The 17,523-nt window shown below is 42.8% G+C and overlaps 1 protein-coding gene across 40 annotated transcripts in view; it reads right to left on the bottom strand.

Moving 5' to 3' along the window:
• EPB41 (erythrocyte membrane protein band 4.1) overlaps window positions 1-17,523 on the bottom strand; it is a 97,269-nt gene that overhangs the window by 11,497 nt on the left and 68,249 nt on the right. For 17 of the 40 annotated variants that reach the window (XM_069803329.1, XM_069803306.1, XM_069803305.1 and 14 more), the window contains 4 exons: window positions 15,948-16,004; window positions 15,780-15,824; window positions 14,905-14,967; window positions 11,850-12,029 (listed from right to left, as the gene is read on the bottom strand). The exons of 1 other annotated variant lie outside the window; for it this stretch is intronic. In XM_069803329.1, coding sequence (XP_069659430.1) covers window positions 11,850-12,029; window positions 14,905-14,967; window positions 15,780-15,824; window positions 15,948-16,004 — 345 coding nt within the window. Of the gene's footprint in view, window positions 1-3,774; window positions 8,576-9,884; window positions 9,936-11,849; window positions 12,030-14,904; window positions 14,968-15,779; window positions 15,825-15,947; window positions 16,005-17,523 lie in introns of those variants that run through there. 22 more of the 40 variants (XM_069803314.1, XM_069803319.1, XM_069803325.1 and 19 more) reach the window with 11 other exon arrangements.

Below are 17,523 nucleotides of genomic sequence, written 5' to 3'. Positions count from 1 at the left end.
CTCTGGGCAACCAAAAAACTGTAATTTGTGCTTAAAATGTGAGGTCTGAACCCTGTGGGTTATCCGGTACAATGCATTTTCTGTACACCAGAGGCTTTCACCCTGATTGACCTCATCTAATGGCACAGTTCAACAGTATGTTAAGAACAGGAGCTGCCTTATGTAGGAACAAATAGATGCTTATTTTAGTATCACTTCAAGAAATGACTCTTCCACCATTCCTCCTGGGTATTTTTCAGTTCCCTGCTTCTTTATGTTGCAGATAGATTACCTATAAGGTTTCTCTCCATTAGGATTTCCAGCCTCTTGGGCTTCTCTTAAGTTCTTGGGATACTGCTTAGGAAAACGCACTTAACAGGAATGAAGGGACAGCGATCAGCACTGTGGTGATCAGGTCAGACCACACACACAGGGAAGTGTTATTTCTGATCAAAACCCACTTCCATACATGCTCCTCCAAAGGTATATCCACCTCCTACCCTCATTTTGCCTAACGCAAGATACTATACTGCAATATTTCACAAAACAGAATAGGAACGGAGGTTATCAGCTTTGAACACCCACGTCTTAATCTTGCTTTAAAACCTGAATTTATATACTGCCACTATACTGATCTTTCCTTAATTATATATGCTAAATCTTGCAAATTAATCAGGGGATCTTGAAAAGACACATCTTCTGGGGTTTAATGGAAAATGCCTTAGGAGCAAGACTGTCTTATACCAGCTGGGGCACTACTTGACCAAGAGGAAGAAACACAGAGAAAACAAAGCAGATTAAGCAGCTACACAAACGTAGATCTGTTTCAGAGACAAACATTTGTATACAGTCAAAACAACTTCCCAGCTCCCTTTCATATACACAAAAAATAATTTGCATTTTCGAAGTATCTTGTATGGTAAAAGCATAAAGGAAGGGAAAAGCTTAAATGAAGCCTATGGCATACATATATTGCTTGTCAGTAGAACCAAGTGCAGCAATAAACATGCAAACTATAAAAACGGAATGAAATCCTGATAAGATCAACCGATCAGAAGCGCTTTTTTTCTTGCCTTCCTATTCTACCAGTAAGAAGACAGGCTCATTGAAAGGTATTTGTTTCTATATAAAATTATCTATTTACACACACCTTTTTTCTGAAATACAACTATGCTTGCACCTATATTTAAAAATGCAGCTTGCATGTAGGCTAGAAAAGATTATCTTTTTTATAAAGAAAAACAAAAAACCCCTAGGAATTTGAACATCTGTTACAAATTCTGATCTTATCAAGATTTATTTTAATTTGCAAATGCAAAAGCATTCCTATTTTTAGGGCTCAGATTTGCAGAGTTCCAAGCTCTCCTTGAGACCCATGAAACCTGGGAGTGCCTGGGCTGCAAACTACTCATTTCCAGAGACACAAAACCAAACCAGGGATGTCTAAATCAAACAGGAAGCAGACTATTCGCACAAGCCATACGCAATGTAAAGAAAATACAGGACATGATGCAGTGCCCCAGAAGAAACAAATCGAACCAGACATGAATGCGACTAAACCATTACCCTGCTAAATACAAATTTTTGTGCACCTGATGCTGACAAACACTGAGGATATAGCTTAATTTAAGCGTTACAGTGGAAAAAAGTGACACACAATAATTCAGACTGGGGATAAATTAATAACAGGCTTAATTTCATGGCTGATACCAGCAACCAAAAGGATTTATTTTTCTTAAAAATTGTTTTTGTATAAATTTGTTTGCCTGTATTTTTTCAAGAACCTACTATTTTGGATCAGGATATATTCGTATGAACCAGCTGCCCTGCACTGCCAGAACGGATACCCATTTTGTGTATGTAGGCGTGTAGGCACGCTGCTGTCTCTCCCCAGAAATATTCAATTATCCTCATCCCAAACCAGACTCCTATCCTGCGGGAAACTTAAGGAGTGCAAAAATGATGTCAACCTGCCAGTTACCAAAGACATTTGATAAAAATTGATAAAACCATGAAATTACGGTGCATGCTAACTCCCTACAGCCACCATATGAAATGCTATAAATTCCAGCTAGTTAGTACTTCCCAGTCCTGTTCTTGTTCAGTATGGCATTGCAGTCGTTAATGCTGGCGCGTGTTATTAGGTTATCCCCAAACAAGTATCCACGTAAGCTAACAGGCTCGGTGTGACCATCTACAGATGCACAAGTAGATGATGTTGCTTTTGCAGCGAACCACACTCACCAGTCAGAACTCCCAGATCAAATGATGCTCAATCTCACAGCTGTCAAAGCACTTGGGTAAAAAGTATTATAAAGCAGAAAACAAGAGATCCTTATTTTACAGTACCTGCCATGCCTTATAGAACTGCTCTGCCTTAAAGATAGAAGTTAAAAAGTTTAGAAGCCGTTCAACAAATCCTGGCATTTGAAAATGATGGCCATTATCTACGGATTTGCATTTTTGGATGGATTTTTTAATTGCCATTGATCTGATCACAACATCCTGACCAGCCTAGTCAGACAACAGAAGGATAAAAGAGAATTTGACCAAAGTTAAAAGTAAGGCTAGAAAATACACAGCATGGTACAAGCTTAAAAAGATTAAATTGCTGTCATGAATAAGAATCCCAGGATATTGCACAATACACAACAGCCACCTCCAGTCCACTGCATCAACTACTTGGCAACATGAAACAACCTCAAAATCAATACTTAAATTATTAAAATAAGGTTGCTGAGCAATGATTCCTTTCCCCATCCACCCTGATCCCCTTCCCATCCCTTTTGTGGGGCAGGTACTCTTGGATGAGGGGCTTCTTATTCCAAATTCCCCCTGCAGAGAAAAAGCTGCTAGTGGCATTGCAAAAACTGCCTCTGATTTAGTGTAGCAGCAGCAGGTGAAAAGAGCAGGGATACCATCAGGGTTTATAACTGACATAAATTCTGTGCTCCTGCATTTCACTTGCTTCATTTCATAAATAAAGTTACAGCTCTGATCTGGTGCCAGGCTCATCCAGGAGAGCAGCAGCACAAGCCTTGTGCCGCTCCATCACAGCCAGATTTGCTTTCCTGTGATCGCTCGTGACTGCACAGAATGAGCCAAACAGTTTAACCAGAAGTAAATAACCTCACAGAAGAAAAGTTGGGAGTTAAAATTAAGACTGACTTTTGATACAGCCTCTAGACGCAACTTCAGGCAGCTTCAACCAGCTAAAACCCAACCAGAGGTCTGCATTGTATAACCAAGCAGAAAGGCGGTGGTTAATTAGGGAACATGGTTTCTTTGCTTACAAAAATAGAAAGGAGCATTTTTGTTCTCAAATTAATACAACATGCAGGCCAGAGGCTCTTGCAGTTGCATTGCACAGGACCCGCGATGCTTCTGCTCTCAGGACAACTTTCTGCAAGCTGTTTTTCCTATTATTCAGTCTCAAAAGCGAAGAGGGAGAACATGTTAGCATTACATTAAGTATTTGGTAGAGGGCTGAACCTTCTGACCCCTCTGTAAACAAAGCCCTTCTTAAACCAAGCCAGATTTAATCCTCAGTTGAATTATTCTGGCCAGTTTGAGAGCGTGCATTGCTTACAGCTTTAGCCTTGCATGTCCCCTCTCCCCAGGGGCACGAAACCCACACCAGAGAGTGCCCAGCAGACCCAACACCCTGAATGCAACCAGTAACGGCTGGGGTCTGATGGCTCGTGGTCTGAGAAAGCAATACTGAGGGTTAGTCCAAGGTAGTTGTTAACACAGATCATATATAGCCTTTTTGTTAATAAGCAGTGGAAAGAAGAATCTGATTTGCAATAACATTTATTAATGATAAATGTACATATTTACAAAGAAAAGTCTGAGAAAAAATACAAAACCAAAAAAGTGTTCCAAAAGAGAGCATTTTAGATAAAAAAGAAAGTGTTTTTAGTCCCCACAAACTGATCCAACGTGACTTTGTACCACCGCTAGAAGATCCCAAAGTGGCACAAACCAAGGCTAGTCTTTCCCTCCAGCTTCACAAACCAAAACAGATCATGGAACCATACAATGGTTTGGATCGGAAGGGAACTTAAAGATCATCTAGTTCCAACCCCCCTGCCAACTTTCCACTAGACCAGGTTGCTCAAAGCCCCATCCAACCTGGCCTGAACACTTCCAGGGATGGGGCAGCCACAACCTCTCTGGGCAAACAGGGACACAAGAGAAACCACCACTGTCACGTTCTCCAAAGTGCAGACCAAAGGGTTTCTAAATGAATCCGTAACCCTTCTTTGGGCTAAATTTTTCCAGAAAGCATCCTTCCTCAGTCTGTAAGTCAGAACAGGTGCCATCAACTCATGACCAGGAAAAACGAAACCCAATAAACCAGTGGAATAATTCTCAGAGTGACAAATTACAGACCCTTACATGAAGTGAAAGACACTTTGCCTATAACCTTCCCGAGGAGCCCCACGGTACGGACACAGAAAGGCCAGCCCAACCTAGTTCCTGCAAACATGAACTACTCCTTTGGTGCCACGCCAAGGAAATTCCATCTCTCCTCATTATTTCAGGACAGGAGGCAAATATCGAATACCTACTCTTTAGGGTCATCACTAGTTACTGCACAAACTGCAAGGGAGGAGAGCGGGTCTTAGCTTAACTCTGTACCCTAACCTGACCTGCCCACAGAGAGTCCTCAGTTCACCTTCTATTGACCCACAGGGCAAAGCGGCACACGGCAGGATGCAGACAATACCCTCATTTATCTGTTCACTTTTAATAATGGAAAAGAAAAAAGGGATGTTGTTTTACAGTAACGCACACCTTGAATATCACCAATGATCACTGTATACAGAGCCTGACACCTAACGCAGCCTCAGAGCTGAATCTGAGTTGCAAGCAATCGGCTCTGGCATACTTGCTGCTTCAAAACACTAATGCCAACCTTCTCCTAAAGCATGAAAGCACAAGATTCTGCATTTTATCTGAAGTTCAGAAAAGCTGATATCAGGATAAGAATATTCAGAAAGTGAGTTTCAGGATTTCTCACACCAACCTGGACGGGGTTACGTGCTGTGGACATTTCCACCTTCCCTTTGGAAGGGATAATTCAGCTTTCCATCACTCCCAGACTGGCAGTGCACCAGTCATGTACGAACAGGGTGCATTAATCCCACCACTGCTCGGGTCAGTGATGGTGTCGGGGCAGGTGGCCGGGGAGGCTGCGGTGCTTTGCAGCAAGTTTGTTCCTGAGGAAAAAAGGGAGCAAAGTACACGTGTTGGTTCCTTTATGAAAACCCTGAGACGTCTGCCCGTAAACAAAGCTAGAGCAAATCAACTCTCCCTGTGCACGGGTACGACAGCAGGCTTCCCAAAATCCCTCCTTTCAGTGCCGCATCCTGCACGGTCATCAAGGGAAAAGGATGAAACCAGGAATCAACCAGCACAGCACCAACATGTACAAGATACATAATGTGCAGGAACGGGATATATAATGTGCAGGAATGAGACCGTACATGGATTGCCACGGGGCACGTCTGTAACTCCCTTTGCTTTGCAAGCAAATGGAAAAAAAGTGGAGGAGCGACCGGCAAAGGGGCTGGAGCACAGAGGACACATCACTGCGGCACTGAACGGATGAGGTTTCTGTTCCTGATAAGCTACGGGCTTTCTCTGTCAGAAGAGATCATATCCACCTGGATGAATATAGATAACTGGCCTCTAAACTGCCATAGAAATATAAAGCATTTGTTTAGTTTCTTTATACTCTGCAGTGATAATTGTTATATAAATCCCAAAAACGTTCCTGAGCATTCTCAGAATGTAAAGTTTCAAAGTTTTTTTGCTGATGACAACCAGCCTTATCTCAAGATTAAAAAAAGGAAAAGCAAGAGAGAGACCGTTTTAATTAAGAAGTTAAAGAACTGAGTTTAAGTGACAGAGTGCATATCTCATCACTCTGGGATAAGATACCCTGAGCACTATGTTCAAACATTGCTCTGGGCAAAGATTTTTAGACTTCAGGTCCTTTGGAAATGGTAGATGGAGCTACAGAAACCACGGCTTTGCAAAAGCCACTGGTATGGCTTCAAAGTACTTGTCATCGATTCAGAAAGACAGCATGCAGTAACCTCAGCAGTGCTCAAAGCAGCATCACGGCGGCTAACCCGAGCCATGGCTTTTGAAAGGAAGCAGGTGTGTGTTTAAGCTGCTCTTCTCCAGGAAATATGGGCAGAAAACGGACAGAGATAGATCGAAACAACTCCTGTCCCTTCCCTCTCCGCGCCAGGTTGGGGAGAATGAACAGTCCCTGTTTTTCTTCACATCTGTTCCAATTTTGGGAAGGACATTCAGGCAGGCAATCCCAGCCAGAAGCATCCCCCCAGCTTCTTCCATCCTGCATCTTCTGCACAGCACGTGGCACCACAGCATCCTTCCCCACCTCTCCTCTCCAGGGCCTACCTTCTCAAGGTAAGTCTTCCTAAACTTCACGCCGAGCTTGCTGGAGTTCAAGTGCATCCTAAGGCATGCTCCTCGGATGCAGGCACGCAGCTCACTGAGCAGCACCGTCCATCCGCTGCCTGTGCTGAGCACGCAGGCAGCAGGCAGGCTGCGCTGCGACAGCTCTCCTTTGCACCACGGTACGCCTGTACCAACAACCCAGCGACTTCTACACTTCCAACCACTGAAAGAGGAAGACTGTGTATTAAAGGCAGTGTATTAAAAAGGGAAGAATACTTTCCAATGAAAAATCAGCATCCTCACAAAACAAAGTCCTAAAGGCACAAACCGGTGAACTAATCGGAGCAGGTTACAAGAGTAATCGGAAGATTCCTGTGAGATTAAAACGAAGGGTTTCACTAGCAACCTAAACTTCAGAGAGCCTCAACCTGTACACTGAGAGCAAGAGAGGCAGTTCAAATGGTCCGTGATACACCACGGTCCTTCAGATCAGACAGCACATGCCGTATTTGCCTTATGTCTTTTTCCTGCAAGCTTATCTGCTAGCTTCCTAAATAACACTGTTCACACAGATACAGATCTATAAAGGGTTATAAATACATGTATTTATATATATTCACACATTTTAGTCCCTGTAATAAAAGTCTGCTCCTTTCTCTTCTGTGCTGCTGGAGCAGCTGCCAACACTGATGGCACTGGTGGCTGTTCTCAGAAGTAATTGTGTCTACACCAATCCTCCAGAGAATGCAACAGAAAGCAGATTACTACCGAAAGGAGAAGCAGTGGGCTCAGCTCAGTCCCATAATTACTATATACAGAAAAGAAACCCCTTAGACACAAAGTCCCATCTTCACTCCAGCTCGTAAACCAGTTCTGCTCAGCCCATCTGGGCAACTCATCTTGGAGCCTACACAGCTCAACCAGGGTAACTCAGATAAACGTGACCATCATCCAGACATTTACATTTGTAGGCAATAAACGACAAGCGGCATGCAACGGTTTTGTTAGAGAAGTCAAAACAATCGATGGCTTTAACATTAGAAGTGTGTCCTGATGTGGTAAAGTCAACATGCTAACAGAGGAGACGTACCTAACAGTAGGTTACTCCATTCCTGTGACCTAAGCAAACATGCGTCAGTTAGTTCAACACAAATTAAATAAAACACATCTGAAGTGCACCAAGACCACCAGATTCAGAAAAATGATTAATCTATGTTTACAATACATATTTCCTTGCAACGGGTTTTCTCCTACAACATGATGTATTTTCTTGGAAACAAGAATAGGGGTGCAAGAGGGAAGCTGTGATGCTTTGCAAAACGCTTCCCCCACTGGGAAAATGAAAAGTTGCCTGTCTCTGTCTCTAAGTTAGCACTAACAGCAGCATTGATAATCAACACTTTTTATTTAAATGCCAATCTTAGTTTCCTAGAAAAGGAGTGGTTATGGATTAGATTCAGCAGATTACTGTAAAGCTTCTTTTGGATCAGTATCAAATGTTCTTCAGCTTGTGAACATCTTACATTTAAAACAACAAGCTTAAAAGCAAGTCTTCAGCTATTCCTACGTGGCATCTACAGGGGCTGAAGAAGCAAACATCTCCTCCCACGTATTTACACTCCCCGTCTGCCCTCTTACAGCAATCAGGAGCACGGTTCAGAGAATTTGCTTTAGCACACTAGGAAACTTCAAAATGGACCTGGCAATCCATGACCACTCCTGCCAGGTCCTGGATCACAGCTACACAACGACACACAGCAGGATTAACACGACAGTCGCAGGGTGTCCCTCCCCGGGACAGTGAACTATGGAGATCAAAGACCAGGACAAGGAAGATGCGGCAGAGGCTACGGCCAAGAAATTCTGGAGCTTTGGTCTTGAGGTTTCAACATGACCCTGTTGCCACTCAGAGAAAGAGCAGCCACCAAACAGTCAGTGCTATGACCAGGAGAAAGGACATCATAAAGGGAATACGTGGAGAAGGAAAAATGCTAGAGTACAGCTGACACTTTTTGAGTGATTTCTGCTCTTCAGGAATTGGAATAGAAACCTTTGGAAGAGTTTCTTCACTTGCTTGCCGGGGAAAGGCTGTCTCAGTAGGTATCTCCTGCTTTTTTAGTTTGTCTTCATCCTGTACTAACAGAGGACGTTCCTGTGTCTGCTTTCGTGGTAGAAGATCAAGAAAGACAGAGAGAGATGAACAAAAATGACAGATGGAAAGTGCCCAAAATGATACTTGGAGGTGTGCAAAGCGTTAGGACAGCCTTCCTCTCAATGGAAAAATAAACTGCCCTGGAGAGCAGAGCCGCTGGTGGCTCGGGTCACACCAGCCTTAGAGCTACAAAACCTTGCGCTTTCTGCAGAGCTCATGAACATCTGGATCAGGATCACATGTGTTTTGACACAAAGCTCTGGATTGTGATGATGCGTATTTTGTGCCTGCCCTCCCAGAAAAGCGTATGCTCAAAACTTACTGAAGTGTGTTTTGGAATTGGAATGGTTGAGAAAAAAGTCTGAGGCATTAGAAATAGAAATGGTGTAGTACAAAATGTGGTCTCTGACAGCTTCCTGTTCTACAGTGCCCTTAAAAAATAGCGTCTGTTAAATATCATTGAACATCCAGACTGCAGTGCAGATACAAAATGCTTTTTCAAAGTTCTGACAAGAGTATCAAAATTTTGATTGTTTTGAAAATTCTACTGGAACAAGTGAAAAACTGTTAATCTTAGAAATCCCAAGCGTGGAACAGGCAGGATGGCAGTAGGAGCACTGCAAACTCCTTAAATTTGGCTCCGCATTTTTAGCACTTTTGTTTCTGGAGTCTAAAGAATGTAAAAAACCAGAACAAGTAAATCATCACACAGGATCATGCAAGGGCTCTAGCACTTCCGTTGAAGAAAGAAAAGATAGTGGGAAACGTTGCTGTTTAGTAACTCTCCATCCCTTTAGTTTGCCAGACCTGGTCAAACCCAAGTGTACCTAGGAGAGGAAAAACTTGGCTCTAAGCTCTCTCAGTTGAGCTAGCCTCCTTTGATCAGTGCGGTATTTTGGGACTGATTCTTTGCACACCCCTAAGTGATGAGTATTGGGGAGAAAGTAGCTGGGAGACTGGGCAGCAAAAGAAAATATAAAATGCAAGAGTAACATGATCATTAAAACAAAAAACGGAAAGAAAGACAACATAAAAAGAACAGGGTACAGTTAAACTTTCATAATTGCTTTTCTCTCCGAATACACGGTTATATCTTTCATGCAGCTTTTTCGAACCAGCCATGCACCAAAATAAGCATAATTGAAAGCTGCAAAAGCTGCAGCAGTGCAGAAGTCCTCTCGGTGTGAGTTATGAAACTACATCATGTAGCCAAAAGAAAAAAATGTTATCCAGCAGCTGCTGTTGAGTTTTTGCTTGGTGCCATTGCAATAGCAAAAGTCTGGTTCAGAAGCACATATCAGAACAGCAGCTTTACCTCAAGCCCACCAACCTGTCTCTCAGAAGATAGGACAGTGATTTTCTTGACCTGGACACACAAAGCGTGTTAAGGTTCAGTTGTCTTGCAATAAAACATATAGGAACAGCAGAAAAGCAGCCCCTGGCAGAATACCCTTTGGCCACTACAGCAGGGTGAAGATACCACCATGAACAGGAGAAACAGGATTGCTTTACATCTTTAAGTGATTTACCATCCTTAAACATTAAGCGATCTTTAGTAATCAATGATAACGATAAGTAATCATTAAGTGATTTACCATCCTTAAAACATGTGCAGGTGAAGGAAAACACCCTCCCTGGCAGGTGCCTGGTGAAGATGCATTTCTGGAAGTTCACAGCAGAACATGTCCACCTCCACCTCAGAGCAAGACTACTTCAGAGAGGATCAGATTAAGAGGGAATTTCCAGAAATGCAAATCCAGGGTTGACATCAATCCTTGCATCGCTGTGGACCACTGCAGCCTTAGATGGGGAAAACCCACAGCATCTAGTTATCATGAACAGCAGCCCCCCCAAGACCCCACAATGTGGTCACCATGCAAGAAATTCTTCATAATAACCAAGAATATAATTCCTAAACTGCAGCTGTGGAGCTTGAAAGCCCCTGCTCTATCCCACCCGCACATCCATAAACCACGTGGCACCATGGGCAAAGCTCTGCATCAGTCTGCTGCCCAAATTCCTGCAGAATTTACACTGAGACTCAGCAACCAGAGGCAAGTCCATCCATGTGTTAAACACACTAATTCCAAGGATAGTGATCAATCCTCATTAGTTCTTTTTGTGAGTTTTGTTTTTCTGGGGGGTAGGGGGGGAAGCCCTATAATTGTCATGACTTTTCTCTATGCTTTGAGGAATCTATAGTAAACCTGGCTGCTAAAACCCCTTGTACCTGTTCTGATAATCCTCCCTCCACTGCAAGATTATTTCTGTTTAAAAAGTATCTCCCTTGCAATGGTTTGAAGATGAAATGCAAGCTTATCTGCAGCGCTGTGGGCAGCAACGGGAGAAGCTAGGCTTAAACCAGGAGAGACTCTACAAACTGCCACCACTGCAGCCAGGATGCAATTTTTCAGTTGTAAGAAAAATCGCATTTACTGTTTAAGAGACTGATTACCACTAGGTCTAACTACAGTTTTACTCACAAGCTTCAAATCTGAGCTAGGTAACACCAATATTAAACAGAGAAACTGTCTGTTATCCCAGAAGAAACCATTTGGCAGACAGATCTCTGCTTCTCCAACTCGGTTTCTTTGAAAAATTACCTTTTTAAGGAAATTAGCAGAGAAACTGTGAATGTATGTCGCTACTAACATACAGGCACTGTTCCTGTAAGGAGAAAGATTTCCATCATGTATGAACAGCCCTGCTGTAGCCACCTGAGGAGTCTTCTTGAAGCCTCCACAGCAGATCAGCACCTGCAGATCCTAATGCAAGACTAAACCCAATGACATACCAGATTAACTGGAGAATAAAGTGACTTTTGAAAATTGATACCATCCTAGTGCTTCTCCACTGGGTGATCTGTACTATTATCTCTGAAGTAATAATTGCCTTTAACTTAGGTGTCTGGGTTTTGGGGTTTTTTTCCCACATTTTGGGGAGATACATTCCCTGGCACCAGGAATAAGCCAGTCCCCAAGACAGCCATGTGAAATAAAGTTTATCACCATGGATGAAAGCCACGCTAGGAAAAGCAGCATCAAAACCTGGTGAAGAATTCCTACCTTCTTGCCTACCAAAAAAAAAATCACATTTTTATGATACTACAACTAAAGCATCGGTTCTCTCAGAGGCCACTATACATGTTAGAAGTCAATATTAACTATTAAAATTCAAGATAACTAAAAACTAAGGGGAGCTGAGGCTGAATCCTAGGTTGCAAAGCTGTCCCTTGGAACAATGCAGTGCACTAACACCCACATGCCGCCGAGGTACTCACTCCATCCGCTCCCATGGGAATCTGCCCGTTGACGTTGAGGGTTCGGAAAGGGGAGTGAGTGGACAAACGTTTGTCCCATTCACTCGGCCGAGGCTCCGGGACGGACTCCATAAAGTTCTTCTTCAACTCACTGATGTTGGCATGGTGTTTCTTTATTTCTTCTTGGGTCTTATCTAGATCCTATTAGTAAAAGGACAGGATAAATGAAGAGACACGGAGATGACACCTGCGATTGCCTAGGCTGCCGCATAGCAAAGCTGCGCTCAGCAGAGTTGTTGCCGACTTCCATCAATTGTGCTCACACTGCAAACACACAAAGGGAGCGTCCTCTCTCCTCTTTCCTCTTGTGTTATTTGGGATAAACTGCAATCGGCAGGGAGTGGGGTCTCCTCCAGGAGCGGGACGTGCCATCGGTTCATCTCGAGCTACACCAAAACAGATGACAGCTGAGGCATAATCTCACGGGTTTTCCCCATATGGGATTTTTTTAAGTTGCAAGACTATGTTTGTTTGGGTTATTTAATTTAATGCCTTTAAATTGGGTGGGTTTGCTTTCTTTTCCCTCTGCTAGCCTGAATATTCACAGCTATAAATGCAATTAATGTTTAAGAAAATGTTTTCCCAATTTTATTTATTCTCTTCATACTTATTTCTCTTTCATCCTACCAGGAATTAGCTCTGGTCCCAGAATACCCCCATTACCTTTTTTGCCCCCCTCTCATCTCATCCCTCCAGCAGCTACCACAGGAAGTTTTAGACTTCTGAAATGAAGATAAGCCCTTTAAAAATCAAACTGAGAATTTACTTTATGCTGGATCAATCAAGAAACTCCTGCTAAAATTCTTCATGTGGAAAAAGCCAGATTTCTGCTCTGTGATGCCAGTTTACAGCATAGATGCACAGACTTCAAGGCAAGTCAGCTCTCTTCAACTTGTTTAAAAATAGCTTTTCCTTGCAAGCAAACCAGAGTTTGTTGAAAACAAAGCATTTGCATAAAATAGGCATAAGCCAAACAACAACTTTTCTGGACAGTGCCAAAAAGCAGCAAGCCTCACCTGTTAGAAAGGGGGAAATTAAGGTCAGTAAAAGCACTGCTGGGCAATTTCACTATTTTTGCACCTTTAGTTGTTACTCAGCCCATCGATTTTAGAAGATGGGAGAGCAAATGCATCCCTAAAGGAGGGGTCTCCCCCCAAATATCTGTGTCCCTGCAGCTTACCCAGGACACACTGCCCTCCCTCTGCTGGGCTATAGCCCCAAATGCCTCATTAACAACATTTGCTCTTTTTGGCACGGTTCTGGGGGAAAAAAAACAGTTTTGGCATCCATCCCGGATGAAACCACAAGGCAAGTGCCTGCTAGTTAGAAAAAAAAGCACAAATAAGTCTGCCGAGGACTCCAGGATAAAGACCTACCCAGGTCCAGGAGCCCTACAGCTGCTCCTGGTTTAGAGAAGAGAGAAAGACCACCTTGGCTATCCACCACTGCGCAAGAGCTGGTCCTGGGAGGATTTGCAGAGAAGCTAAAGCCACGAGGAGCTACGTGGAGCCAAAATGGGTCTTGAAAGCATCTTGAGGAACAAGCTCGCTAAGCATTAATGCTTTTCCTCCTGTTTTGCCCTTTTTGTAAGAACACGGAGCATGGGTTATCGAGCACGGAGCATTAAACAGCTTTCAACAAAATCAAATAGCAGCTTCGGGAGTGTGAGGTCTGCCGGAAAAATATCTCATCTGCCAAATGCATGGATAAAAAAAAAAAAAATAAAAGGAATAAAGGAGGTGAGCTGCTGGGGTCAGCCCTTTTCTATGGGAGGGCTGGAGCACCTGCAACAGAACAGTGGGAAGGGCAGCAGAGAGGGAACGGGCTGGAGAAGGGGCCGGGTGCCAGAGCCAAGTATTGCACTAACAGGAAAAAGGGGTTTAGAAGCAATGAAAAAGCTCTGTTTGGGGTCGGGGAGATAGAGCTGTTCGAGTTGGGTGAAAGAAAGCAACAGGCACAGTCTTCGCAGCACTCCAGCGGCTGAACCCTGCCCGTTGTGCCGCAGACCCTTTGCTCATGGCCGAAAGCTCTAAGTTGTAGCAGTCAAAAAAAAAAATTTTTTTTTTAAAAAAACCCCAACACCCAAAAGCTGCAAAACTTTTAAAATTCAGATTAGGAGGAAGCAGTTAGTACACTTCACTTGCAAGAGATACCAACATGGAAACCCTACCAGCTGCTGGTGCTGCAATTTTGAGTAGAAACACGTAACACAGAATATCAGAAGCCACAAAACGTCTTCCATAACACAGTGTATTAAAAAAAATAAAATATATGATTGGCATGGTCTGTTCTGAGACCGTGCTTAGGTGAAACCAAGTGTAAAGGGCTCCCAAAGCCAAAGGGAACAGCTGTTCGGGGAGGGATGAAATGGCTTCTCACCCGCTCGCCAGCCACCCATGACCATCGAGCCCCCGCATCAGCTCCAAGGGGACCCGGCACCGATGCAGGATGGGGCCCCGGGGACCGGTAAAGCCACTGCAAGGCAAGTAAGCATTGGGAGAAGGGACTGCAGTGCTGCAAGACCAGCAGCAACGTCTGAAAGGAGGACTCGCTCCTGTCTGAAGCAATGTGGACATCGCAGTAGCCTGAATGCCACAGAGGTGACAATTTCACCTGCAGCTTGTCCTGAATTTTGCATTTTCATAGACTGTCTTTTCCCCCAGGAAAATAATTTATTTCAAGCAAGGAGAATCTTGTAAATGAGCCCCCCACACACAATTCATGTCACTGTGAGCACCCTGTGGATCCAAGAGCAGACCTGAGCACGCAGCTCTGCCAATCATATATTTTGGGTAAGTATGAGAGAATGAAAGTCAGAAGAGGTAGAAGGAAGAATGCCTGCACATCGTCATGTTTACTGTCACCATGCAAAAGCGTATTAAAAAAAAAAAAAAAAAGTCTTTCATGCAACAGCATGCAAAAACAAAGGCAGCAGCAGAAGAGGAAGAAAAAGTTCAGCGCAGATGCAGAAGGTCTAGGCAAACGCAACTGAAAAAAGCTTCAAGTTCATACAAACCTCCAACATTAAATTGCTATGCCTGATATAAATGTTTTCACCATCTAGCCTCTTTGATCTTTTCTGTGAAAATGAAAGAAAAGGGGGAAACAAAACAAAAAAAAAAAGAAAAGCACAAAAAATTAAAATGTTGTTCTTGCGGGATTGACAAATTGGCAAATTAAAAAAGTTAACTCAACGTTGGGAGTGCAGCACTGTGCCAGCGTGGGGTGGGGACCCAGCCGCAGGGACACCACGAAGAAATGGGGGTTCTTGCTCATGGAGAATGGGGAAATGCAATGAGTCCTTTAAAGAGACAGCTCCCAGGCGTTCCGTCGGCTTTTGCCTTCATTTATATTGCTTGCCACAAAGAGACAGTTTACCCATTTTCAGTGGAAGCCTTGCACAAAGTCACAACTTCATATTCCTGATAGTGATGCATGCCCACCCCAGTGTACGAGGCTGTACTGCCTGGTGTAACTTTTACAGGGCCTCAATGTGCACAGTAACTATGTCTTAAGCATCTTTCCCATCTTGGATACTTCCCCTATTACTCAATCAATACAAAAAAGCATTACACTTTTTTCTTTTTTCCCCTGAAGTGCACACTATATGGTTTTCTTCGGTTTATAATTAAATTTGTTACAGAGAAGATAAATTTTATCAATCAAACCAAGTGTGTTTCGAACATTCAACATGCATAATTTTAGCAATCAGACTGTCTATGGGACAAAAAGCTGTTCATTTTGAAATCAAATATTTGATAGCTGCAGTTTATAAAAAAAACCAAAAACCCAACCCAAAGCACATGAAGTTGGAGCACTGTCTTTTTAAACAGGTTACAGATGCATGAATGATATGGCAAATTTGTTTGGTGAAAGTGTAAAATGGCTAACCTTCCTCATTCTTATCAGTTCTTCCTCTTTTTCTGCAGGCTGCTGCTGTTTGGCAGTGATAAAAAAAAAAAAAAAAAAGTTGTTGGTTCATTTAACTATGTTGAACCTCACTGTTTAACCTTAAAAAAAAAAAAAAGTGAGCAACCTAACTGAATTATTAGCACAAACCTGGGGCTGGTCACCATTCGTGGTGGGTACTGTGACCTCAATGTGCGTTTTCCTCACCTACATTTAAGAAATAAATTGGTAAAAACATTTCTTGTTAGTAGACTTGTTTAAAGAGACCATTTAGTTTCAAAACACAGCTGCATAAAGTTGGTTTTGAAATGCTGGGTGAACATGCAAAAACCAACATGCAGTCCTCCGGAAAGAGTTAATGACACCGCAGCTCTCTGACAGTCTGTTAGTTAACAGCACATTTACAATAATTCCTTCAGCTTGAGAATTATTTGCATTTGAAACCAGTGCTCTCTAGTGCTTCTGAAGAGGAGCTTCCCACTTGCATTAGCTTTGCCAGGCAATGTTTTCAAATTTCAGTTGCAGCTGGATCTCCCAGTGAAATCCATACCAAAAGCAACATGCTCAAATTAACACAGACCTTCTCAAAACCAGAAAATTATTTGTTATGCACAGGTATTATGCTCACAGAGTCAGTAAGAAGAGACCTATCTACAAAATCAAGCCTAACATCACAAATTAAGCTCTTTACTGTCTGTAAGTAGAGAGCCAAGATTGTCTTAACACTTTAAGGAAAGTATTTTAGGGAAACTGGATTGCCAAATACTCTGAAGGCGAAAGCATCGGTGGGTGTTAAATGAAGTGATGCAGCTACATTTGAGAAACAGGGTAAATATGGCACGTTCAAATCCACAATTTCCTCCCACATCTACATTTAAAGAAAAAAAAAAATCCAGTGTTAAAGCATTTAGGAAAAGGACCCTGTAATAAGAGAGATGGGATGAATAAAATTTACTTGTTCTCAGTTTAATGCTAGGGAGGGCGAGCAGCCGTGCAGGAACAGCATTACAGGAACCGTGTGCCACGATGCACGCTCCAAAGTGCCAGCCTGAAGACCCCTTCAGCATTTTCCTTTAAAAATTACTGGTCACACAGGCCACAAAATTCTTTAAAGCAACTGTCCTTTCTTCACCTCCATCTCCCAACTTAATTAATAGTGATGTCCCCTAGAGTACGTCATACAAGACCCACCACGTGATACGTTACAGCAAAAATGTGGCTCCGGTAATGCTGAGAACAGCTAAATAGTCAGAGTAATGTGAAAATTGTATCACAAGGCATACAGCTCTGCTGCAACATTGGAAGGTTTCAGTCAATAAGATTTGCAGAATATTAAGGACACTGTAATATGAACAATTATTTTTCACATTATGTTCACTATTGGGAACAATACACATATATCAACATCAGCAGAGGACTCAGACATCTGTAGAAAGCTCAAATAATGTTTAAAAAAATTTCATTTAAACAATAAACTCCCTAATGTCTCAACAGTACCATTCAAAACCAAAGTTTTAGTCCAGTTTGCAGAAACATATTAACAGCTCTCCCAGAGAAAGCCTATCAATGTAAAAAACATTTGCATTCAGACGCTGGGCTGTGGACCAGATCTGTATCACCAATTTCACTGGAATTGCTCCTGCTGTCGTACCAGGAATCAGCCGAGACAGCCTAGCAATGGGTGAGCCCTATATTCACGTACCATAAACTTGCATGCAATTCTTGC

Source organism: Haliaeetus albicilla, chromosome 16 (genome assembly GCF_947461875.1).
Source record: "Haliaeetus albicilla chromosome 16, bHalAlb1.1, whole genome shotgun sequence".
Lineage (NCBI taxonomy): Eukaryota > Metazoa > Chordata > Aves > Accipitriformes > Accipitridae > Haliaeetus > Haliaeetus albicilla.
Note: the sequence above shows the minus strand (reverse complement) of the source record. Positions and strands in the feature narration are given on the sequence as shown.